Source organism: Xiphophorus hellerii, chromosome 15 (assembly GCF_003331165.1).
Source record: "Xiphophorus hellerii strain 12219 chromosome 15, Xiphophorus_hellerii-4.1, whole genome shotgun sequence".
Taxonomy (NCBI): domain Eukaryota; kingdom Metazoa; phylum Chordata; class Actinopteri; order Cyprinodontiformes; family Poeciliidae; genus Xiphophorus; species Xiphophorus hellerii.
In genome coordinates, this window is record NC_045686.1 from 3,096,724 (window position 1) to 3,123,984 (window position 27,261).

Sequence of the window (27,261 nt, forward strand, 5' to 3'; positions counted from 1 at the left end):
CCAGGATGTGTCAGAAGTTTCTGCAGCCCCTCAGTGTCGCTGTTGAAAGCCTCCACAAACAGTTCCAGCTCAACTTAAAACAAACTTCCGGTTCTTAAAGCTACAGTACCTTTGCCCCATATTTCTTCTTTCTTCAGTGTGTTAAATGGCAGTTCTCATGCTTGATATGCAATGAGATCCATTGCAGACATTTAAGATGTCTTTACCAAAAAGATGCAAAAAGGATTGTTGCAAACAATTATTTTAGTAATTTTAGCAATCTCTCAATTATTCTGATGATTAATCCAATAATAAATTTGATCAAATAAAGCAGCAATAGATATCAAATGTTCATATCTGTGCATCCCCAACAAGCTTGGAAAATTAACTTGCACCAGTAACAGCTCACTTTTTAAGTCGACCTGGACAAAAATCACTTTGGAGAAATTTTCTACATTTGTCTGGCTTTGCTTTCACATCGGGTTGAGTTACACTTTAAACACATTGCAAAGTTTCAGACAAGTTACAGCATTTCAAGTAATATCCATAAAAACATATCCCCATGATACATAGAGGCAGAGTTATTAAAGGGCAGGAACCCCTTAAAGCAGGGGTGTCAAACTCCAGTCCTCAAGGGCCGGTGCCTCTGCTGCACCACCTGAAGAAAATAATTAGGTCATTAGCAAAGCTCTGGAGAACTGATCTACACAAGGAGGAGGTCATTAAGCCGTTTGATTCCAGTGTTTTGTACCTGTGGTCCTTGAGGACTGGAGTTTGACACCAGTGCCTTAAAGGCTTAAACCAAACACACAGTGATGCCTGCATTACCACAGCTACTTACTGTCAGCATTATGCTGAGATCCAAGGTGAAGGCAGACGACTGGAAAGTATCAGGCCTCAAAAAGAGAGAGAGAAGCAAGGAGATTAGATTACAACAGATGATGTTTCTGACTGGCAGAGTGTGTGGTAGGGAATAAAAGCTGTGCCAAAACCACCACAGCATGACCCATCATACTGGTTATTTCAGCCAAAAGCTAGAGCAAGAAACCAGTAAGAGGCACAGCTACTGGTTCTTTGAAGAACAACATTTGGGTAGTTAGAAAGCAACAGAAGCCGAGAAGACACATGATTTATAGAAAACGTCTAAATCATTAGGATGTGGTCAGTTTGTGTTCACACTGAGACTAAAGTTAGAGAGCAGAGTTTGAAGAATTTCCTGTCCCACCAACACCAAATCACAACTGGTCAATTTTGAGACAAAACAAGAGCGTAGAAAAAATGCTGTAACCTAACCTGGAACATCAAGTTCTGAAACGTTCCTTAGGGAATCAAAGCTCACATTATCAGCTCACAAGTTGAACTTTTCTGCTGCTCTGGGTGATGCTGGATGTGACATTCACAGCACAAGCAGTTGCTCTGATCAAATCAGCAGAAGCTGAAATCTAAAGTTTCATCTTTCTTCTTCATTTAATCATCTTGGCCAGGTTTTAACCACAGCCTAACTTATATTTTGTTATTGTCAGACAAGAACCCCTTAGAGGTGATCTGTTATGCTTCCTTAAACAGGTCTATGGCCTATACAAAACATGTTCATTACATTTTTTGCACAAAATCATTCTTAGATAATGAGATTTTGGTCTGATCAGTTCTCCCTGTCGCTTTAAATCTAAATAAATTCCTTTCCCCCAACTCAACATTTACACTCATACATCAAAATGGTTTGATGGTTTAACCGTACATCTTTGAAAAGCAGAAGTGGAGGTTCCTGCACAACCAACAAGAATGCAGAAGGTGGTTTCTGGACGGTAAGTCAACAACAAAACTCTTGTCTTTCACAGCGGCCATTGTGCAGTGCATACAGTAGTAAAACCAAGGCGCAGGAGCTCAGCTTAAGTTGCTAGGTAACAGAGTAACAGGCGGAACTTTGCTGGGGTTGCTAGGTAACGGGCTGGGCTTCACTGGTGTTGCCAAGTGGCAGGCAGTGCCTGCTGATTTCCGACATTACATTCTGGAGGTTTTTGAAACGGGTAATTTTCCAGAGACCAAAAAGCATCAACTTATTTTTAAATAAGTTATTTTTAAATAAGTTAATGAATTTCTACCGCTTCTAAAAGCAGAAGCGGTAGAAATTCAAATGGAAGTACAAAAATGTTCAAACTGTGAATTTTACATAATACATTCCCATTTAAAGATTAAGTTCTTCAATAGCAAAGATAAATCTACATATGAACACATATGTTACTCGCCTCATTTGTTTCTCTGAGTACAAATTTTTAGCAGGATTAATACATTTTAGATTAAAAAAGGAAATGCAAAAATGAATAAAAGACTTTAAAGTAAATTTCTGAATAAATTTCAGTGTGCATAGCACCAAAAAGCAACAGAGCTGTTGGCAGTATTGTGGTTTAAAAGTTAAAAAGCATAATTTGTGGTAGAAAAGCACAACAAAAGTCAAAACTTTAAAAAAAAAAAATCTTTCTAAATGCTTTCTCATTCTGTCAGGCTGCAGCTTCTCCTCTTCATCAAACACCGTTTAGGCCTGCAGAGAGGATCGCAGAAATCTAAGGGCAGGAAAACAGCAGCTATCAGCTCTGCAAACCCCCCACATCCTGGACACAAATGGTTAAGACAGTTTACCTTCAGGTTGGCGCTACAGAAAGGTATCTGCAAAAACCAGAGACGGTTTCCTCCCCCAGGCTGTCTATCTGATTTGCACATATGCTGAGAAAAAACATAAGCATATTTGCACTGTCTTTTTATTTAAAAAATGACAGCGAGTACATGTGCATATTGTTCCTTTATCTTTATTTTACATCAAATAAAGTAATATGTTTATACCTTATGTCTGTAGCTGTGAGTGCTTGAAAACTGAAGTTAAATTCCTTGCTTGTGTGAACAATCTTGGCCAATAAATTGATTGATCAATAGATATTTCCAGACCACCTGCACTCTGAGCTGAGATGCCCAATTCCCTCACTGAAATACAACTCAATTAGTTTGCTACTTTTTCTGTTTTGGAGATGTCTTCTCCAAGAAGCTCTGTGGTTTTTTCAGCAGTGATATCTTACCTCACTCTGCAGCATTTACACACAGAGTCTTCATGCAGTGAGAGTGTGGTGGACTCACCTCACTGCAGATTAGATAAGTCTTTTATAAAAAAAACTTATGTAGATTGATGAAGAGGAAAATAAAGAACAGCAGCAGTGAAATACTGTGAAGTTGTTGTATTGAGCAGTAAAAATGGGACATCACTAAAAATAGTAAAACAACTTGAATTTGTTGGCTAACTTTGAAGTGTAGCTAACCCCCCAAATCAACTTTTCTTTGCTGATAAACTGTCTAAATGGTTTTTTTGGGTTTTTTTGGAGGGGGGTTTAATGTTTATGTGTGAATTATGAAATTTTTGAGTTCATCTCAGTATTCATAGTTCCCACAACTCTGAGTCATGCCATCTTGATAGGCAAATGTAGCCCAAAGCACAGATGGGCCATGACTTCCAGACCACTGCTGACCAATGTACAAGATAAATATTAATCAACAAAATGGCTGCTGTCGGGATTTATGAGACAGATAATGGACTATGTGAATAAACTGTCTTCAATGTTGGTTGTGAACTCGTTCTTTCGGTCTACTATCAATTGACTTGGAATTATTTTTCTTGCAAAGTGTCATAAGACAACATTTGTTGTGAATTGGCAGTAATGGATGATATGAATGTAGATAGACCAGTAAATTGAGAGACAGATAAAATTATTTAGAAAATGTGTATATTTTTCTGTTACAAATAGATAAATTGCACATTTGGAGATTTTCTTTTGTATAGTAGAAAATCATTAGTAGTTCAGACTTTTCTCTTTTCTCAGGAAACAGATATAAAAAGGACACAACATTTTCTTTTAGGTTACTTATCTATTGCATGCATCCTTTGAACCACTTCCCTTTGTCACTGTGGTAAAGTTTTCATGCAACTGGTAAAATGATGATTTCTTTTATAATTTGTTTTCTGGAAATGTTAATATTTTCCATCCACAGGGGCCGATAACTGGCTTTACCCATGGCCAACTATTGTTGCCTCTGTCGTCACATTTGCCAGTGGGTGCAAGACAGAACATGCATACACTGTGTGTGGGTGTGTGTGTGTGTGTGTGTTTGTGGGTGTGTGTGTGCGTGGGTGGGTGGGTGTGTGTGTGTGTGTGTAGGTGTGTGTGTGTGTGTATGTGAGATGTTCCAAAAGTAATGTGGCACTGGTTTTGTGCAATATTACCTCATGTCTAGAACATAGCGCGACAGAGCAGAATAATGAGGCAGCAGCAAAGGGAAGTTATAAGGTCAATGTGATGCTTTGCAGGAAGTAAAGTTTAGGTTGGAAATCATTAGCTCTGCATGTTTTAGTGCAGGAGGTTAATTTAATGTTTTACTTCAATACAACAATCCGTTTAAAGTGTGATTTGTTTGCAATAAGTCAGTAAGTGCTTTGGTTTGGGTTTTGAAATGAGCTCTAAGATATTTGTTAATGTTGAATGAAGTCATTTTCTAAATGGTATCGTCTCACTAATGCATTTCTATTAGGTTGTTTTTCTGAATACAGAATGTTCATAAAAACTGAAGGACAAAATAACTTCATTGTGTTATAAATTGGTCCTATGTGACTGGAAAATACATAATAATCCCAATTTAAAAAACTGGAGCAACTTTAAAAAGAGGAGTTGGCCAAGATTCTTCCAAAATATTGTAAAGGAAAGAATAATAATCTGGAAAACGACTGCTATTTTCTACTAAAGGTGAATTTATAAATTACTGAATTATAATTATTATAATAAAAAAACTGAGACACATTTAAACTCTGTCATTCTGTTTTAATCTTTTTGACAACAAAATAAAAATCTTTTGCTTTTATTTCTATTTTTAATTGACCTTGAAATTTTGCTCACTTTCTATAAGAAAGATATTAAAGTGCTTGTTTCTAACAAGCAGTTTTATTTTATCTTGAAGAACAAAATGTTCATATTTTAGCTGCAAAACAATTTGTTGGCATCTGGACCGAGCCATATAAGAACAAATGCTTCTACCCTGTTTTTAGCCTAAATATATTATGTGGTTCACTTCCTGTTGCAGTAAAAGCTTTATAACCCAGATGAATTATAAATCCATTAGGATCAGCAGAGCAAGGACTTCTCTTCTGTCAGGCAGAATGCTGAATTTATTATTTGGTGTGAAAGGCAACATAAAACCTTAAGGTGCAATAGACCGGCGCAGACTTGGATGCAACATTTTGCTGCAGAGCAGAAGGCAGGTAAACTGAAGCTGCATTCACACCAGACCTGCTCAGACCATTTTAATCAAACTCCAGTTTGTTTGTCTAGAAAGTTCGGTTTGTTTGGAGAGCTGTGAATGCGTAAAAGAGCAAACTAGGCTCAGTTGAAGTGAATTCTGATGCGGTTTGAATGCATATGTGAACGCCAAGCAAACTGGAGATCGCTCTGAAAGCAGGAAGTGAACTATATAGCCCAGGGCATTCTGGGTAAATATAATCAAAACAAATGCAGACTAAATAGTCACCTTTAGGATGCATTCACACCAGCCCTGTTTGGTCCAAATTCCACACCTGGGGAGGTGTGAACGCGTAATCCAACTCTGAAAAAGTGAACTCTGGTCCGGCTGAGAACCTACAGTAGGTTTCAGTTCAATTAAAGTGAACTCCGGTGCGGTTCAAAAGCATCTGTGAACGCCAAGTGAACAGGAGACCGCTCCAAAAGCAGGAGTGGACCACAGTGCAGGGCATTCTGGGTAAATATAACCAAAACAAACACGCTAGAGGAGGAATTAGCTCCTGGTCTTTCACTAAACCCAAAACCCCACAACCTCTAAAATCTGACACCACTCAATTTTTATTTGCATTTTGCAAAGAAGGAAGTTGTTCTTGGTGTCTTCTTCAGAGGTTTAGTAATTTTCGGAATATGACATTAACAATAAAAATTCATTTTAAAAGATACATTATTTAGAAAAATACTTTAGAATCAGAAGTGGATCACTGCAAAAACACACCAAGTATTTTTGGTCTCGTGTCTAATGCAAATATTTTAGTACACTTTAAATTAAATAAAACTAACTTACACATAACTTTTCAGCAAAATACAGGATCTTGTTTTAAGTAACTAATTTCTTACTTTTGATGAAAAAGTGCTAGTTACATTGGCAGATTATTTCACTTATAACAAGAAATTTTTCCCATGTTAAATGAGAAATAATCTACTAACAGAACAAGCATTTTTTTTCATCAATAGTAAGAAATTAATTACTTAAAATAAGCTCCTATATCTACCTGGAAAGTTACTTATAAGTTAATTTTGTCTTATTTTAAGTGTAGTTATATATTTGCACTAGAAACTAAACCAAAAATACTTGGTAAGATTTTGTGTTTTTGCAGTGTACCCAAAGATTGGACTAAAATAAGAGCTCCGTTACTAATAGTTTCCTTTTTGTGTCTTTTTAGGTCAAAAGCAGGATCTCATCTCTCTTTGTTGTTTACCAGCAGACGTTTATGTAATATTTTTCTGGGAAACCATGATTTACTCAGTGATTCCTGATGAGAGGAATACTTCCACATGATGCTGCAACAGAGGAACTTTCAGGAATTTCACAGTTGAAATACAAATTGAATACTAAACAGTCAGGTTCCTCAGAACAAGGGCTAATTTTTGTTTCATTTTTCTCCTTAAAGAAAGGAGCTTTGACGCTTCTCAGTTAGTTGAGGCATTCTCTTTAACCACACCTCCAGATGAAACATTCGTCCTTCCTCTTTGAGGAATCATTGCAGCCTTGCCTGAAGAGAGAACACACACACTGAGTGTTTTCTCCTCCTCTCTGCGCTGCTTCTGATTTCTTTTGTTTGTTTGTTGTCTCTGTTTCCCTGGGATCTTTTGTCATGGATGGCAAAGGATTGTCTGGATTTCTCAATCACTGCAAGGATCCGTGAAAGGAACTGTTGAATTTGTTGTTTAAGAGGGAAGAGAGGAAAATCTGCAGTGACAGAAACGTGGCAGAGTGAAGAGAAAGGATTCAGTTTGAGATTCATCAAAATGTCTAATATTACTGCTTCATCAAATGACACCTGCTATACACCGGATGCAGCTACTTACCAAGTCCTTTCTGGCTTGTTAACTGTGGAGTTCATTCTGGGACTTCCTCTCAACCTCTCGGTGCTCTACATCTTCATCTTCAGGTATCACTGATTTTCAGCTGCAAAGATGAAAATTTCACAGCAGAAATTTTCCTGACATTAAGGTAGAGATATGGTTAGATTATGAGGTTCAACTGTGGTAGCAAAGGCTGTTGAGATGCATTTAAAATACAACATCTGCATAAAATATCAAATAACTTAACTTAAGTAAATGTAATTCACTGTTAAATTAGGTTGTATGTGCAAATACACACAAAAAGCTTTGATGCTTTGATGTTTAATGTAAGATGTTTAAATGTCAAAGTGCAGTTTATAGAAACTGGACTGCATGTCCACAAAGATGCCACCAGATTAATGTGCTGCAACAGTGGGAAACAGCTGTTCTAACTGCACGACAGGCCAACCACAGTCTAACTTTTTACAATGTAGTCACATAAATGAATTCAAGCGTTCTATGCAAATATAAAAAAAATATATAGCAGTCATTTTTCCTGACATGTGAAACTTTACCGTTGTTAATACTGCAAAGAAACCAGAATAGTTTCAATCAATCATCTGCAAATGCCAGGAACCAAAAGTTCTGAGCAGATCAATGTTCTGTTTCTCCTGACTAAATGTTCTGTGAACTGTTTCCTCTTCAGGTACAAATTCTGGAAGAATAACAGTGTGTTCCTCTTCAACATTGTGGTTGCTGATTTTTTGGTGGTGGCCTGTATTCCTGTTAAAATTCACAACTATCAGAACAATCTGAGGCACAGTGAGAATAATGCCGTTTGCCGTCTGATGCACTTCATGCTCTTCCTCAATCGAGGGGCCAGCATCGGCTTCCTCATCGTTCTGTCCCTGGACCGCTACTTCAGCGTCGTCCATCTTGGGAGGAGAAACTTTGTGAAGGTGTTTAAGAAGTCTCCACTGATCTCTGTGCTTATCTGGGTGTTCTTAGTGCCGCTCACCATACCCACGATGCTATCCTCCTTCGTTTGCTGCAACAGCCTCGGCCGAATTAAAACCACGACTCTAGAAGATTTTACGGACACTTTCAGAGAGGTAACATTCTGGCTTCACTAATTCACATCAATATTAAATGTATAGATATTTACCAATGATTCAATGATGAGAAATAATTTTATACAACGTCTACAACCACATACTTGGCAATCATTCATAGACAGACAGAGTTTGGTAGTAACTAGTTACACTTGAGTAACGTTTTAGAAAAATTTACTTTTAGGAGAATTTTTATTAGTGGAAATATAAACATTTTAAGCTCATATATTGTTTCTTCTGATTATGTAATTTTTAAATATTAAATGATTGATAATTGGATCAGTTGCTCAGTACTTGAGGAGACTTTTTACCAATTACTTTTTTACTTTTACTTGAGTAAAAACATGTTGAAGTAGTTTTACTCTTAAGAGTAACTTACTCTGGACACTCTGTCCACCTCTATATACGACACTGTATTACTGTGAAAACACTAAATAAAAACCCAGCTGCCTACAGGAGTCTCTAAAGTATTAAAAAGATATATATATATATATATATATATATATATATATATATATATATATATATATATATATATATATATATATATAACAAGACTAAATAAACAGATATATCAGAAATTAAAAATAATGAAACACATTTGGAAAAATATTTAAATATCCCAGTACTGTGAAAAAATAATATATTGATTTAAGAGACAGGGTAGAAGCAAGACAAATGCAAGATGCAGCTTTTTAGCATACAGTGCTAAGTTGACCTGCAGCTATTTACATAAAGCCAGTCTCTCAGAGAAGCAACAATTCAGGGGATTAATTATTACCTACAGGGGTAAATCTTTCCACTTCACCAACTGACAGCTCAGTTAGTCACATCAGTACATTTCTTTAGTAATCACCACTGATTTGTATTTTTCCACCAGTTTTAAAATAAAACCTGCAATATCAGCTTAGTATTTACCACATAAAGCACCGCTATCCTGAGTAATGAGCTCTTTTTATTTTTAGATCGTCTTCTTCTCTCAAATCATCATCCCCTTCATCATCCTCATTTACTGCACAACTTGCATCATCATTCGACTGAGGAGGAAATCGATTGGGGAAAAGGCCAAACTGAGGAGAGCCGTGTTCGCTGTCCTGTCTGTCGCCATCGTCTTCTCCATCTGCTTCCTGCCATGCACGGTGGCTCGGCTGGCGCTGCTGATCGTGAGGCTGAAAAACTGTGAAGTGCTGGAGGAGGCGGTGGTCCAGGTGTACGACGCCCTCATGGTTTTGTCCTACGCCGACTGCTTGTTGGACCCACTGGTTTACTGCTTCTGCAACTCAGGCTTTAAGGTGGCTTACATCTCCACTTTCTTCCCACCATGTCTGAGGAAGAGACTGCTGAAGTCTGCCTCGACCTCACCAATGGTCACAACTACAGGAGCTACAGCAACTACGACGACAACTGTAGTCCCAGGGTCTAAACCAATTTCATTGCAAATGATGGAAAAATGACTATCAGTCAATCTTTCTGGTTTAAATGTAGCTATCATAAAAACTTGATAACTATTGCTCCACCCATAAAGATATATTCTCAGGAACAAAGCTTTAAAATATTCTTCCTTGAAAATGTTAGGATGGGTACATAGGATATAGAAAATATGTTACATTACATTTTTTGTATAAAATCATTCATAGAAAATGATATTTGAATGTGATCAGTTCTGCCTATTTTGAGTTGTTTTATGATGTCCTGTCACTTTAAATCCAAGTAAGCTGTGGCCACGCCCCCCCAACTCAACGTTTACACTTGCCTGGGAAAATTACTGCAAACCAATGCACAATTATACAACTGTATGTCTTTGAAAAGCATAAGTGGAGCCTCCTGCACAACCAACAAGAATGTAACAAGTGGTTTCTGAATGATTACACAAGAACTAAACACTTGTCTCTTCACTGAGGTTGCTAGGTAACAGCAACCTCAGCAACCTGCTGATTTGTGACGTTGCATTCAGAAGGTTTTCGAAACAGCCAATTTTATAGACACCAAAACAAACATGAACTTATTGCCAAAAACATCTTTAATAAAAGTTGTTTTAATGTTTAAATTGCAGAAAAGTTAGTTTCAACAAACTAACCTGTAAATACCTGGAAAGTAATATATAAATGTATTGTTTGTTTCTGAAAAGTTACCGGTAAGGTCATTGATTATGACCCATAACTTCCATTTAGAAAAATGGTTTGAGTCTCAGAAAGCTCATTTCTTTTTTCTGTGAATTTCAGAAAAGTATCCTGTGTGCTTCGGGTTGGCAAATGACAGACTTCAGGAATATAAACATTACATTTCACAAAATTACTTTATTAATTTCAGGAAAGTAACTTCCTGGTAGTAACTTTTTAGTTACAGATAAAAAACCATAAGTTCCAAATAGGGAACATTTAAGTTCCAGGAAAGCAAATTGCAAGAAACTGCAAGAAAAAGTAACTTGGGACTTTCAGAAAAGTACCAGCATCCAGCAGGATGGGAACCTTTACGATCAAGGAACTTAAAGCAAATTCTTTAACTTCCAGTGAATCAGAGCTTCTCAGTTCCAGTCCTCAGGTCCCCCCTGCTCTGCATGTTTTAGATGTGCCTCTATTCCAGAACAGCTGATTCAAATGATTGCATGACCTCTTCTGCAACCATCAAGTACTGCAAAAGGCTCTTAATAATCCACAGATTAAATCCAGGTGTTTGGCAGAAGGGAAACCCCTAAAACAGACGAGTCAGGAGGCGTGAGGAAACACTGCAGTAAATTAACATGCAAGTTTTATTAAGGTGATCTGTGAATTGTAGAAAAGTAACATCCATTTCAGAGAGCAACCTGTTTCAGGAACCTAAATGTAAAAACTTTTAAATTACGAGGATTAACAGTTAAAGTTTCAGAAAAACAACATTTTAGTTTTCTGAAAGCAACTTGTAAGTTTCTGTCAATATATATAAAAAACCGTCTGTAAGCTCCAGGAGAGCAAACTGAGAGTTTCAGAAAAAGAACCTTTACTTTTTTCAATTAACTTGTTAAAGTAACATCAATTTTGAGGAAATAATGACAGTTGCTTTGTAGATACAGATAAAGAATCTCAAGTTTTACAAATGTAACCTGTGAATTGTAGAGAAGTACTTATGTGTGTCAGGATAGTAACCTTTACTTCCAGGAACTTAAGCCTTACTTTTTAAATTTTGGTAAAGTAGCCTTTAAGTTTCAAAAAATAACGTATTAACTTCAAAAAACAACACGTGAGATCCAGTAGACTCCCTAGTTAGTATTAGGAAAGTTTCAAGAGATAAACCTGCTTGTTGTGCAATAATAACCTTTTTAATTTTTAAGTTTTAAAGTCTACATTTTGTTTTACTTGTTAAGCTCCTGACTTGTTTTCCAGCTCTTCCTGTAAGGTGTGTATAATCCTGTGATGTTTGTTTCCACCACTGTGGCTGTTTAGAGACGTTTGAGTCGTGTTTAGACCCATCTCCTCATTTTTTCTTCTTTTCATTTGGTTAAAAATATATAAATTTTTATGTTCAAATAATATAGTCTATGATGTAAATATTTATATATCAAAGCACTTATATATTTATTTAAATTTATTCCAAACCAGGAGTGAAAGAGTTGAGATTATTTATGTATATTTTGCAGGTTAATAAAAAAAGAGCCCAGCTCAGTGTTTAAAACTTTTTCTCTTTTCTTTTTAGAGTTATAAATGTCATAAATGTTATTTTGTCTCCAGTTTTAAGCTTTGTCATCACTTTATTTGACTCTTCATGTTGTTGAATCTGTTTCATGGGCTACAAAAATGTCAAATAAAACTTTTTATGCTTTACTGTAACAATTCAAGTGACGTTGTTTATCTGAATTGGATTATTTATGGTCTGTGATGCTGACTGAAGATCTTTGTGTAAGGCTGCTGTAAATACAACCCACTCAGGAAGGAGTCTGGGAGTTTTCTCATTCATTCTCTCCAAACCATCCTAATGAAGCCTTCCCTGCAACGTCCAAATATTGACATTACTTCTATCTCTTGAGGCTCAAATTTCCACTTTTTTGCAAGCAATTGCAGAAGCTTGTTTAGATTGTATTAGCTGCAATTACACATTCACTAAAAACAGTGAAGGTGTGGACACTTTTGCACTGTGCAGTGTTGCAAGAGTAAATGTGGAGGTGGCTGCTAAGCTGGAGGCCACAGGTCTAAGCAGGAAAATATCTGCAAACCATCAACAACTCAGAGAAAACATAACAAAAACACAGATCGGCGTTGCGTTGGTGCTTCTGACATATTTTGAAATGGGTTTCTCTCTCTGACCAAGCAAGTAAAAAGTTGTGTATGGCATTTAGGTCTTGAAATACAGATGGAAAGTAAGTTTTAGACGTTCTAAGTCTAATTTCTGACCCTAAAGGATTGGCTCCAAAACGAGAAATCAGGATCTCACCTGTAAATCTCAACAGGCTGTTTGGATTTAAAAACTCTTGACGAATCTTCCATAATGACTGTTGCACGTTGGTTTTGCTGCTTTGCAAACTCCACTGTAAACTGCTACACTGCTGCCCTCTAGTGGTAAGAAAACAAACTTTCAGATTCAGAAGAAAAGTGTAAAGAGAATTTAAATAAATTAGAATAACACAAAAAGGTTCATCTTTTTCAGAAACTTGATTCAAAAAGTGAAACTAATATATAATAGAAACCAGATATTTACATATATTGAATAAAAATACATAATAGTCTGACTCTAAATCAGACCAAACTTCCCCTGTTACGATTGCCGAAGTCAATTATCTTTGCTAAAAAACATATTGTTTTATTAACAGAAATTCAGATGATTTCAACTCTATTTGGTAGATTTGAACTTTAAAGTGTATGGTTTGGAGTAATGTTTTGGGCATCATATTTGTTTTGGTTTTCCCGATTGGCTAATCAGGAGATCCGGGACATTTCCCGGCGGTCAGGTCTGATTTTGGTCAGTGTGAAATTAGCTGCTATCCCTGTATGGCAGGACATTTTGTGTCTGTAACTACAATGTAAGCAGTGAAGCCGATTATGTGTTAAAACGGCCTGCCATATTAGCTGTCCCTGACCTGCATCTACCTGCCCAGGTGTAAAAGGTTGTTTTGTTTTTGAAGACACTCTGACACAACGGGTCACCATTCAGGGTTTTAAAGACGGAAACGAGGATGAGAAACGGTGGCGCAGAGAATCCCTGGAAACAACATTGGCAACTTTTTCACAAAAACGAGATCTAGATTAGTAAAGACGATGAAACGGAACGACTTTCCTGATTTAATATGTAGAAGGGAAAACAAATAACTCGGAAACCTTGAAAGACACAGCAGGACAAGTCATGAAAAAGTATTACACAGTGAATGAAAGTCAATTAACACAATAAAGAGTAAAAATGCCTTTTATGGAAAGTGCACTGTGATAAATCGGCTCATTACACCTGATCTGAATTGACCAGAGAACTTTTGTACAAATGAGAGATTTGATCTGAGTATTATGACTGTTTTGAAAATGCGATTTATAGAAGCAGAGCTGAAGAGTGACAAACAGCAAAAACAGGCGAAATCTTCTCTGATCAATATTTTCTGGGTCAAAGGAAAAGGTTTATTTCTGTTATTGCTTTTGAAACATGCTCATACTGTACACTCACCGCCAGGTGGCAGCAGAGGCCAGCGTTTAAACCGGGGATCAATTCAAATTCAGCATTCCTGGCATTTTATAAGCTTACAATCTAAATGAGGATAGCAACGTTATTTGTCAGCTCATTTAAAACGTGATCTTATTAATAATAATAATAATAATAATAATAATAATGTCACTTTCCCCTTTTGAGACAAAGTTTGGTTTTGGAATATTTGAACACCCAGAATCATTAGTTTGCAACAAAAATCTAGGTTGTATGTGGAGAAAACAACTCAGATACCAATGAAGATAATATTATAAAATAGTTTTATTTTCTCTAAAGATCAGAGTTAGTGTTTTATGTATAGGGTACATTTTGGGGGATTTTTTTAACTTTCTTTTAAGAATTCAGTAATCTTATTGCTCTTCTATAGTTTTATGAAGTAAATAGATTCTCTTACCTGAGCTGTTGATCTCTGCAGCTCCTCCAGAATCACTTTGGGATCTCAGATGATGGAAGACTTTGTCTCATGTTCCTCCCATCAATCAAAAAGTTCTAGTTATAAGTGGAATGACCTGCCAGTGAAACAGTATATTTATCATTAGTTAGTGTTTTTTCCATTGATATATTATGTCAATATATCTATACTCACAGGAATATTTATAAAGATCAAAACATTGGGAGCTGCTACAAACCCGGCTGGGTGAGGAAGACCTTGTCACCACTCAGAGTGAAGAAGAAAACCAAGCTGACCGCTGAAAATCTGCAACCAAGAGAGGCATCTTATGATCACTGAGGCGTAATAACATCTTTTATTTGTGTGGCCAATAACTGTAGAGGGCGCTACATGCTAAGTAACAAAACTGTTGTATTGTACATTTAAAGGGACAGTAAAAGGTAAAATCTCCTCTATTTTTTTTTTTTTTTTTAGCTTAACCATATTTTAATGCTGTTCTGTAATCAAAACAGCATTGCAGGATTTCTCATGCATGTTTGAGAAATCCTTTCATCTCCATGGCAACAATTCACCCTTGCAAAACGCCTGGGTGGACCTAGCCCCGCCTTCGAGACGTAGCTCCTCCTCGGAGCTGCAGTTTACCAGCTTCCTGCTCACAGAGCAGCCCTCCCTTACTCAGCTCCTTCAGACTAGCCAGCAGCAATTAGCAAACACCTGCTGGAACTGAGCTCATTATACGAGCTACTTCTCAGTATAATGAGAAGTAGCTCATTATACTGAGAGGAGGAGCCATGTTGTGATGACTTCCTGTAGACAGTTTCAGAAAAAGCGTTAAATTACAAGGACAAATTTCTTTCAAGTGATATTTGATACATACAACATTTAGCTATCAATTAAAGGTAATTTAGATATTTTAGTATGCTATAAAACTGCCTATAAAACACATAACACTTCCCCTTTAAGCTCTTCTGGCCTAAATTACTGAGAATTAAATGAGCCGTAAAAGTTTTTGACATGAGGAAATGATTTCCAATTTGATTTTAAATGGCAGAGTTGCTTAATACTGCTGATAATACCCACTTTATTCCAAAAATAGTGCTCCAGATCAGCTTCCAAGAGCCAGCGAAGCTGCAGTCCAAGCCAGCAGAGATCCAAGGCGGCGCTCTGCCATCTCCAAAGAGACTCATCTCTTCCTTGGTTTGCTGTGTGATGTCGGTGCCAGGCTTCGGAGGGGCTGGCGCCCAATATTTTCTCCTCCTGCTAGGGTGTGTGTGAGTTTGCATCCAAACACACACGTGTGCATGTAGTGTGGAGAAACACATGCTTGGAGATTAACAGTGATGACAGATGAGGCCTGGACCGGAACAAGGCTTCGGGCAAAGATCAGAGGAAAGAGGTCATTTCACAACACAGCATGCACACAAAACACTACAGAGCAAACGCACTGCGGAACTATTTACAGTAAATCATCTGATCTAACATTTCTAATACTGTTCACCCAGTTTTTATATATAAATGGGCAATTTCAACGTGCATAGAGAGGATATTTAGTTTAACACAAACAGAGGTGGGTAGAGTAGCCAAAAATTTTACTCCAGTAAAAAAGTATTTGATAAAAAGTTTCCTCTAGTACTGAGAAACTGATCAAATTATCAATCATTTTAATATTTAAAAATAATGTCATCAGATGGACCAAAATTTAAAGTTAAGTGGAAATTTTAATATTTTAAGGACAAAAATGACAATAATTCAGACAAGTAACTAAAAAATAACAAAACCAAAAGAAAATTTTCCCAAATCAGTTTCTTTCAATAAAACAAACTTCTGAAACTTTAACAAAACCTGCAGGTCTGAGTCTGAGTCTGGTTAAAACATGTTTGTTTTTCATTCAGTGGGTAGAAAATCCAGAAATTTTACTCAAGTAAGAGTAGAAATACTTTATAATGAAGTTACTCAAGTAAAAGTAAAATGTACAACCTAGTAAAAATATTCCTGAAATCCTTTTTTTCCCCAAAAAAGTTACTCCAGTAAAAACAAAGGAGTAAAGGTAAAAAGCTGCTAATAAACTAAAACCTTTTATAAAAGTACAAAACCAACAACTTCCAATTTAATTTATTCTCATCAATCATTCACCCTGTCAGGAAATATTTTGTTTCATCTTTAAACAAATTATTAGTGGAAATTTTGTATATTAATGGATTTTTTTAGTTGAATATATCTAAACTATTTGAAAAAAAAAAAAAAAGCTGTTCATTGAAGGATTTTGTCAAAGTGCTAAGAACCAACATTCTTAGCACTTTGTTGGTTTCAACCTGTACCGAATGGAATGGGGTCGGCATTATTTTAGCAAAAAAACAATTTCAAACAAAGCAGGAAAGTTTAGTGTAAGAAAAAACTCAACATATCTAATTTCAGAAGTTGGTTTATTCAAAACAAAATGCATCTCTCCTATTATTCTATAAGCAACTTTAATTTAAAACAATTCATTAAACAGACTATAAAAATAATCCCAACAAAAAAAATAAGATATTTCACAATTTTTCTCAAAAAGAATTCAGTCTTACAGATGTACAAAGCAGGAAGTTAAAAATCATGTATGATAAGAAGCTGAACAACATTAGGTGGATTTGTTTGATGTTGGCTGTTCTTTGGGTATTTTATAGATGGGTGAGGATTTCTCAGGACTTTTTGCCGAGTCCGATTGGACAGGTGACTCCTGTCCCGCCCAGGCCGCAGTATCCATGTGGGTTTTTGCTCAGGTACTGCTGGTGGTAATCCTCAGCGTAATAAAACGGTTTGGCTTCAGTGATTTCTGTTGTAATTGAACCAAAACCTTCCTCTGCAAGAACCTGAATGAAGCAGAAGAAAAGAAAACACAACAAAAATAGTTTAAAAGTCAGGCCATAAATGTTGACAAGTATTAAACGAAAGACTCCAGATTTTCTTTAAAGGATATACTTACTAAAAACATACATTAGAAGGTGAGCCGGAGTCAGTAAATCATTAAAACTTTGTTCTTTTCATGTTTCTTTTCTTGCAGGTGTGACTTGTTTTAATTGTAATTGTGAACGTATACTGTAAATTACACTACTTTTAGCTACATATTGGAATTTGTCATAAATTATATGTCATGTATGATGTTATCCACGTTAATTGTAATTTTTTTAATCATCAACCTGCTAGAGAGGAGATGAAAATTAGCCTTTCTTGGATGCCAATGTTGATTAATATATATTGTCCCCTTTATTAAATGAATCAATTCAAACTCAAAACATTTAAAAGCAAAAATATGAATTTTAAAATGAACCCTAAAACATTTTGTGTCAACAAAGCAAATCTCTTTTTAAGTCGGATTATTGAAACTTTTTGAAAGGACAGAATACAAGCAAAATGATTGAATCAATATATAAAAACTAAGTAGTTTTTCCCTCAAGGTTTTCATGAATAAAAGCAAACTGAAAGTATAACTATTGATGATAATCATACAGATGGATTTTAACTAAAGAAATAATGTTTATTTGTATGAATATTTACACAGATGCCTTGCAAAAGTATTCATGCCACTTGTACATTTTCACATTTTGCTGTTTTATAACAAGATTTTGTGTTTTAATTCAAGTCCAACACAAAGTAGAGCGTATAACTGAAAATTTCCAAAATTATTTACCAGTACAAACAGAAAATACTGATTTAGGGGTGGATTAAATTAACTAAAACATACTGAAATTATAGATAAATGTCTTTTTGTGTTTATGAATCTATTTATAAGCCTTTCAAACTGATGAAAAATAGATTTTGTTCACAGAAGGAGTTTACGTCAGCTGTCAGCAAATTATGGCAGACCGACTTCCTCCTGGCGGCTACGCTACGTTAGCCTGCAAAATGACGCCACAAAAGTTGGGATAAAACGCCAACGTCAGTTGTTCAACATTTTGAACAACAACATTGTTGTTTGAAGTCGCATTGAAAATAGCAACTTCTGTTGATTATGCATTACCCAAATGATTATATTGTGTATTCATAACCACAATATAATACAGTATTATAGTATTATAGTAGTATTAAAGAGTATTATTAATACTCTTTTAATTCTGCTCCCAAAATTTAACAAAAGCATGAAAAAACAAAAATTACAATCATAGCCTATAAACACCAAAACAAAACCATGTTTAACTAATAACCACTAAACGCACTCTAAAAACTAACTAAAAGAAACTGAATTAGACAAACAAAATGTCACAGTGAAATAAAACAAAACTATCATGAAAAACCAAAACTACTGGGTTAATAATGTTTTCATTTACATAATGAAGACAGTATTAAGCTAAAAAAGAGGGGTTGTTTCTCATGTTCTGATGGTCTAAATCCAACAAATGAAGCTTTTATTAGACATAAAACAATTAAAAATGGACAAAATGTTGCTAAAATCTTCTGCTGCTGAAAAAACTTGATAATTTAAACCATAAACTTTCTTATATTCTCAAATAAAACTTTCTTTTTGTCCTGTCCTGGTTTCTGTCTTTAATGCTGTTTGTGTGTCTGCATTAAATCAAATTTACCTGAAGAATCATTAACCTTTAAGCTGAACTAATCCCATCAGCACCTCATCCTGCCAAGCAGCCATCAGCATCTTATATGTCTGAAGTGTAGAAAAACAGACTTACACAATCGCTGTATCGGTCGGTAATGACACCTTCTCCGGCTTGTTATAAAAATTACTCAACCAGATGGTGTGTGGGTAATTTAAAAGACAAAGAGAGACAGTGCGCATAAAAACACACGCACACACACGCAGACGGTGATGAAAGTTTAATCTGCGATGGAAAAGGCTGCCGTGTTTTTAGCTGGGAGGTTTACAGCTCAGCTTTTTGTTTGATCATCTCATGGATGGTAGAGGAGATAAATATGGTTTGACATTTATTTGCTTAGGCTTTTATTTGCAAAGCTGCTCCTATTTCTTCTCGACTTGACAGCAGCAAACCCAAAACTCTGAGTTCATTAAGTTTACGGTTATTATCCTGTTGGTCAACAATCATCCGGGCTGATTCTGAAGCTCGGTCCGAGATCAGCGATTCATTTTCATCAAATGAAGAAGACGAAGGCGCTCCGGTTTTACTCAGTAAAAATTTTATGTGAATGTAACGACAGTCTGGGCATCCAGGTTAATTATTTAGAGGTTGGAGCTTCGTTTGATTTAGAGGAGGTACTCAACTGGAAACAAACTGCGTGCTATAATTCAGAGCTTGATTATACGCTCCATATCCTGTCATTATGTGCTGTGTGTGGCTATCTGTTCAGAAAAGGTTAATAAACGGTGTAATAAATCATCTTTAATATATTTTATAGGTTAATTAAAGCGCTCGGATGCGCTAAAAGTAATTTTATTTGAAAAGAAAGGTGGGAATCAGCTTGGGAACGTTACCTCGAATGACAAATAAAATGGATCATTTCATGAAAATATGTATTAAAATTGTTTTTATAACAGACACAAGCAGCAAAATAATGAAAAAGCTAGGGTAAGGTTTAATATTTACATTTTTGTGTGGATTTATTTGTGTTTTTAATGAAATGGTAAAGTGGAGGTGAAGGGTAACGAACAAAAACCAAGCAAAAGCAACTCAAATTTCATGGAGAGCAGATGTAATGATGCTTCTCTCTGTATGGAAGTTAATTACTTAAATTAATGAATCAATTAATAAAATTAATTATTTTATTACAGAATTATATAAAAAGCATGTTCATGCAAATGAAAAAAAGCTTAGCAACAAACAACAAACCACTTTTAGTTGCTATATTGGTTCCAAATGTTGCAATTCCAGCTGCAGCGGTTTGCTTTCACGCTGCACCGTCTCAGACTAATTACAAAACCTGTTCCACTCCTTACCTGTGGGGGCACTGTACCAAGGACTACCAAAGGAAATGGAAGTAAAATCTCAGAAGAAGACACTGAGCACAACTTCATTCTTCATAAAATATAAATAAAATGGAGTGGTGTCAGATTTTTAGCAGTTGTAAGATTTATCTGTTGTCTTTGCGTAATATGACTAAAAACCTCAGTCTGGGTTCGGTTAAAGTGAACTCTGGTGCGGTTCGAATGCGTACGTGAACACCAAGTCGACTGGAGACGACTCCAATAACAGAAAGCAAACTACAGCACAGGGCATTCTGGGTACATAGAACCAAAATAAACATGCTAGCTTAGCGCTAGCATGAGAAATGACTCGTGGTCTTTAGCCAAAGACAAAAGCGAAATCCTAAAGCTTCTAAAGTCTGACGCCACTCCATTTTTGTTTACATTTCGTGAAGAAGGAAGTTGAGCACCTGTCTTCTTCAGAGGTTTCTGTGTCGTTTCCTTCAGCGGTTCCTGGTGCAGCGCCCCCACAGGCGAGGAGGGGAACAGGTTTTTGAGACAGTGCAGTGTGATAGAGAATTGCAGCAGGTGGAAATGTAACAAATATTACTATTTTTGTCCCAAATCAAACCTAGTCTACCGGTCTATCATGTGTGAAAACAATTTACAAATCTACTTGTTGCACAAAATCCACAGGTCGCAGACTTGCAACCTGAATATTTATATACTTTATATATGGTCATGAGTTCATGAAAGAAGTCGTCCAAGCACCGATTAGCAACGTCATGCATGAAGTAAAACTTTACGATTCACTACAACAGGGGAATTTTCTCTGAAAGAGAAAAGTTACTTCTGTTGTGGATTTAATGCACTAAAATCAGAGAGGAAAAATCCAATATGAATAAATTCTCTAAAAACTAAAAAACAAACAAACAATGTTTTAAAGCTCAATTCATAACAGCTTTAACGTTAAACCCTTGTGACGCACTTCACATTTCAAAGGTCAGTCCTTTAGGGAAATAGGAGTTCTTTTGTTTTAGCGCAAAAACAATCACACTAAAAGTGTCCTCAGTAATTTCACACATTGGTGGCTCTAATACGTAGAGAGAGGTAATTATTTGAAAACCATTGTAGCTTAATTGACGTCAGCACTTGGAGACTGTTAGCAAAGAAATCAGCAAACAAGCCCAGAGGGTCTGTGAGGCTTTAGAAGCAGGAGACAGGAAAAGAGTTCAGCTCAGCTTTCAGTCTGATTCATCACTTCCTGTGAAGTTCTAATGGACTCAATCTATGGTTACACATATGTAGGGAAGATATACTGCAGATGCAACACAGCAGCTACAATGGGATGCTGTTAGGTCATGAACTACAGTTAAAAACAGCTGGAAAGTTTTGATGACAAAGAAAAAAAACACATTTCCATGTATTTTCAAACATCAAGGAAAACAATTTATTACAGTATTAATATGCATGTTGCTGTTTACATCCGGATATTTTGAACACCGATGCTGGAAGGCAAAAAGACGATTGTTTTTCGTGCCGTACGTAGCCGAACAATCCCGTCAATGTTTTTTTTCTTTTCATTTTTTTTATTTATATTTGACGTGTGTATGGAAATGTTAAATGTTTGTTATGATAGATTTTTATGGGAGGGTAAAAGTTTAGTATTTGTGACTAAAAGTGGAATAAAATCAGTTGAAATCTGCATTTAAAACTGAAAACAATCTCTGGTTGGTTCATCCGCAGCAGCTGCAGCTCTGCACGTCGCACCAATTTCAAAAGATTTGTGTGAAATAGGGTTGGGCAATATTGACTTAAAACTATATTTTGATATTTTATGGCTTTATTGTGATATTGCAAAAAAAAAAAACAACACTATTTATTACTTATTTTTTAGGTAACATTTATAGCGCCACAAACAAAAATAAAACTTGAAAAAACATTCTCATTGTATCAATAAACTGTGCAAAGTATTTACATTTAATAAAATTTACTGATCTTTATTGATGCTCTTGTGGAATAAACAACGGAGAAAATAACAAATATAACATTTTAGATCATACTGTCACTTTATTTTTTTATTTATAGTGACAATGATAAAACAAAGAAATTCTTCATGATAAATGATAAATGTGCATTTTTAATGTGAAATCAAATTCCTTATTTTACAGAACTACAAAAATAAAATCTTCTAAGGGTTAATTTAAGACTGAACTGGCAGAAAATATGGCTGCTGTCCTGTTTACACCAGTTCTGCATGTGAAGCTCAAAGCGGCAGCGTACCCTGCTGTGGTGGCATCTTTATTGTCCCTCCTTCCTCTCAATGTTTTCAAAGCATTTGCTTGTGCTGGAGCCTGATGCTGTGTTAGCTGCGTGCCATAAAGCCATAATTCACATCCATTAATTTGCATGTCAGAGAGGTAGATTGCTCATTTGGTATGCAAATACCTCCAATTGCTCCGGTAAAGCAGGAAAACGTGAACAACGCTGATAAGCGGCCGGAAGGAATGGAAAAAAGAAAAGAAAACAGAGGCTAGGTGAAGGCAGTAGAGAGGGAATCTGTGCACAAAGAGGCAGAGGGAATAAAAGCTGCAGTTTTTGTTTAGAAGTGGATGTAAGAATGGAAAGAAAATGGATCAGCCAGAAAAGATACCAGAACAATGAAAACACCCCACTTTCAGGAGCCATGCCTGCACCCACAGGCTGAGCACACATTATTACATCAAGCAACGATACACACACACACACACACACACACAGTTTACCACTACCTGCCATTTTAGACGCAGTGCACACCCTAATGATGGGTAGGGGGCGAGAAAAGAAAAGGGAGGCTCCTTTCATGCTGCAGACAACCACCAGCCGCCTGCAAGGTAATTTTCTGCAGCGTTATTGTGCCTTACACACACACACACACACACACACCAAATTACCCAATCACGTTCTGTGTGAACAATACAATCAAGGCAGCCAGCGAAGCGAACATGGTCAATACCGTGACACCAAATGAACCCGTCTGTTTTCCTTCTGTGGTTCTTTTTTTTTTTTTGAAGTTTCACATCTCTGGTTTAAACTTTTATTTCACCCGTCTCTGCTCCTCCATCTACATTTTTCATGGCAGCCGAGTAAAAAAGGGAATAAAAGAGCATTTAGCTTTGTATTTAACCGAGCTTTTCAGAAATTCAGGTCAGCGCCTGATCTGCAAGGCTTCGACACAGTCTGGCTTTTCAGAAATAACGGATTGGGTGGCTGGATACAAAGACTTTAAAGAGATTTTTTGGAGCACAAATTTATAAATATTTGAAGGCATGTGGCGAAAAGAAGAGAAGAATTTACATAAATGGCAGCTTTAGGCCCTTCATCATCAACTGGACTTTGTTCTGGTGCAAACAATAAAAATTATACATCATCAGAACAAACCCAAAGTGCGAGTATGAGAGTGTGTTCGTTACTTTTGCAACTGAAGCGATTTTTGAGTAGGACAGATTTAATGCCCAGATGGTTTGGCACGGAGTGTGTTTGCTAAAGGCCAAGCGCGTTCTCTCTTTTTCTCTCTCTCTCTATCGCGCTCTCTCTCTCTCTCACACACACACGCGCACTCACGTACGTGCACACACATGCAGACACAGATGGGAGGGGGTGGGTGAGCCAATCTGGTGAGAAAAAAGAAAAGCGGAAACAAAATCTAAGAGAGATTTTCAGGAGGACAGGAAATCTCTCTATTACGCAGAGAAAGTCTGTGTTTCTGCGAGAAAATAAGAAAAAACAGAAAACCAAAGCGCCAGCGGTCTGTTTCATTGATGTAGAGATAAAACTGATCTGATCCAACATCGGTATTAGAGCCGATGCTGATGTTATTCTTAGATCACATCTATGGCCACCAACCTGGACACAATGGTTTCTGTCATTTTTACTGATTAGATTTACACAAATAGACGTTTACAGCCAAACAGACTGGAAAATAAACAGTAAACACATGGACTGAACGTCACATTAAATCCAAATAAGCTGGCTGCTGGCCATGACCCCCAACTCTACGTTTACACTCCCACGTGAAAACGACTGCAAACAGATTCGCAATTATACAACCATCCATCTTTGAAAAGCAGAAGTGGAGCCTCCTGCACAACAGACAAGAATGGATGCTAAGTCAACTACAAAAGACTTTTCTCTTCCAGCAGCCATTGTACGGCGCATGCAGCGGTGAAACCAGTGGACTAAATGCGGTGGAGCTCAGCTTGGGTTGCTAGGTAACGGCGCAGTTTTTAATCAAAACTTTTGAGTTTTATCTAAAGATTTCAGATTTTTTTCTAGGATTTTTTTTTAAACTCAGAAATTTCCTATGTTTTTATGGCAATTTCTGAGATTAACCTAAAAATATCAGAATTTTTGGTGGAAATTTATTCTTTCTATTTTGTTTTACCATCCAGTGGCCCTAATATGCCACCATAAATAGGTCCAGGTTTATAACGTTTATTGTTAAACAACTCGAATATCTGAAAGTATCTTGATTTGAAACAAAAACAGAAAATTATAACTCAGGATGTCATAAGTCTGATTTCCAGGTAAATATTTTGCACTTCTGAGCTTTTTCCTCGCTTCCTCGTCCTTGCAACAAACCAAAGATTATTTTTATATATTTTAAAACATCAAGCGCTTGTGGAAAACAAGCTGCTGAAGGAAATCAATAAGTGCAACGTCCCTTAAAAGAGCCTGACCTTCAAAAGGATTAAAGCTTTAACAATTTCACTTCGGCACAGTTTTGTATTGAAGCAGTTAGAGTCACAACAATCTCTACCACCTCTGTTAATTAAACTTTTGAATCTCCACTCCTCACCTCTACGCGTGTTCAACCTCATCCTTCTATCTCTCCTCTGGGTTGCTGTTCATAGATCTGCTTACAGTTTTCGTTCCACCTTCCTGTCGGCTGACTTTGTTTTCTATTCATTCTAAACATAAAAGGCCTCAAACCAGCTGAAAGCAATGGGACAACTCCAAAAAGCCCAGCAATAACAGAAAATCCTTTCACGCATTTTATTTTTCAGACAGATATCGCTGAAAAGGAAAAAAAAAAGGTTTCAAAAAGAAAAGGAAGGCCAAACAGGGTGAGGAGAAGGAGAGAAAAAAAGACTAATGAAGACCAGACTACACTAGAAAAGAATAGAGTAGCCTCTACCCCCGTCAGTTTCCATGGAAACAAGCCCTTTGGTGCGATGGCGGTGGAAAAGCCTCAGCAGGAGAGGAGTCGACGAGGGAGGCGGCGTGTGAACGGCTTTTTGTGTGAGTGGACTTTAAAAGCGTTCGGACGTATACGAGCTGCATGTACAAGCAGAAATAAAAGGAATGGTTCTGATGAAGGGAGCGGGTCCGGAGAGCAGAAAGGGATGCTGGGAAGTGAAGTCAAGCTGATATGAATCCTGACAAAGCTGAAAAGATTTGCAAAATACTGATTTTTAAAGAACAATGTGCGTCATACAGTTAACTGAAACCAACAAAGTGATGAAAACTAAAGTTGATCAATTATTTTTAGTAACTGAAATACATTAAAACTAATTAATGGAGAAAAACTACAACTAAATGAATGTCATGCATTTCTAAAACATATAAATTATGGAAATAATAATCTTCATTTTGTGTTTGTGAATTTTATTTATTTAGTACTTTAGAACTGATGTGAAATAGATTTTTTCTCTCCACAAACAAGCAGTTTTTCATTTTTCAGACTGAATCCTGATAATGCTAACTACTGATTTCCAAAACAGAAACCATTATGGAGCAATTATTAATAAACAATGTGAGTCAGAATGAAGTAAAACTGACAAAATAACAAAAGCTGAAGTTAAAAAAAAACAATTTTATTAACTGAAACAAATAAAAACAGTAGTTAAAGAGGAAAAACTATAACTAACTGAACTATATTGTGTGTTTATAAAAATAACTAAAACATACTAAAATTATAGATATAAAATCCTTTGTTTTTGTGTTTACAAATCTATTTTTAAGCCTTCTGTTCTGATGGGAAATAGATTTTTCTACATCAGCTGTCAGCAAATTATTACCTTTTTGAATTCTGCACTTAATTAAAGTATGAAAAAACAAAAACTATTACTACAATTAATACAAATATAACTAAAACTAAACAATATTTAACTAAATTAGCAAATGCACTCTAAAAACTAACTGAGTTGGACAAACAAAAAGTCACAACAAAATAAAACTTAACAACAATGAAAAACCCAAAACTATTAAAACTCAGTTCATTAGGAGTGACAGATGAAGACTGCAAATCATGTCTGATACTAGGGTTTAAAAAAATTTTAAAAGGGGTTTTGGTTCAGAAAAGTTGGAAAATTACAAAAAACATATAAAAAATTGATACTTTCAGTTGTTTAATAGCAGAAAAGGAGCAAAAACAGCCTGATTTCAGTGAAAATGGGTCAAAACTCTGAGTCCGATGAGTCAGGTTAGGAATGGTAAATATTTAACACAAGGGTCAAAAAAGAAAATCACCAGATTAGATCTGACCTCAGCAAACAGCAACAAAACTGAGGCAACGCGCTGCAAATCTGTGCATACAGTTATCTTAAGTGAGAGCAGGAATTTTAATGAGCTCCGTTTTTAATCCCCGCCCCCTGCACAGCAGCCAGCAGGCGCCGGAGAGGATAACGAGGAAAAATGAACACGGAAAAGTCAAAATGCCAAATGTTGAAGTCTGTGTCAGACAAAGGGATCATACAACACAAAATAAACTTTGCTCAGCTTTAACTTTAGTACAAGGAGTAAATGAATTCATTTCTGGATTTTAATGCTTAACTTATTAAAGAACTACAGTAAGTTGGAGGAAGAATGACGAGTTTTACTTAACATCTTTAATAATATTATAGAACAGAAGCAGCTCATTTAACATGGGTTTCTATCATTGAAACCTTCCACATTTTCAGAATCTGTAAATAACACAAAACGCCCCAATTATGGCCAGTCACATTTACAAAACAGAACCACCCTTCTCATTCGGAGGAACAAAGACATTGAGCTACTAATATTTTTATTTCAGGTTGTATATATTAAGATGTTGTGTTATTGTGGGGCAATTTCAACCTAGGCAGTCCATGAGTGTTAAATGGGTAAGTGGTCCTTGGCCTGAGAAAGTTTGAG

At 36.2% G+C, this 27,261-nt stretch overlaps 2 protein-coding genes and 1 long non-coding RNA gene across 4 annotated transcripts in view; 1 reads left to right on the forward strand and 2 right to left on the reverse strand.

Annotated features, from left to right (window-relative positions):
* Nucleotides 1-6,888: 6,888 nt before the first annotated feature.
* Nucleotides 6,889-15,868, reverse strand: LOC116733678 (uncharacterized). 2 transcript variants are annotated; one of them, XR_004342086.1, is made up of 5 exons: nt 15,336-15,868; nt 14,494-14,561; nt 14,259-14,373; nt 7,119-7,218; nt 6,889-6,999 (listed from the first exon to the last, which is right to left on the reverse strand). It is a non-coding gene; the product is annotated as an uncharacterized LOC116733678 (long non-coding RNA). The 2 variants fall into 2 exon arrangements; XR_004342085.1 differs by having other exon boundaries at nt 14,451-14,561.
* LOC116733677 (hydroxycarboxylic acid receptor 2-like) lies at nt 6,998-12,003 on the forward strand. Its single transcript, XM_032584477.1, has 3 exons — nt 6,998-7,201; nt 7,801-8,206; nt 9,172-12,003. The coding sequence occupies exons 1-3, from the start codon at nt 7,059-7,061 to the stop codon at nt 9,658-9,660; spliced, it is 1,038 nt and encodes a 345-aa protein (XP_032440368.1). The 5' UTR covers nt 6,998-7,058; the 3' UTR covers nt 9,661-12,003.
* A 791-nt stretch (nt 15,869-16,659) lies between the features above and the next one.
* The window catches only part of msraa (methionine sulfoxide reductase Aa), a 97,678-nt gene continuing 87,076 nt past the window's right edge, over nt 16,660-27,261 (reverse strand). The window contains exon 6 of the mRNA XM_032585784.1: nt 16,660-17,104. Coding sequence (XP_032441675.1) covers nt 16,934-17,104 — 171 coding nt within the window. The 3' untranslated portion in view covers nt 16,660-16,933. The remainder of the gene's footprint in view (nt 17,105-27,261) is intronic.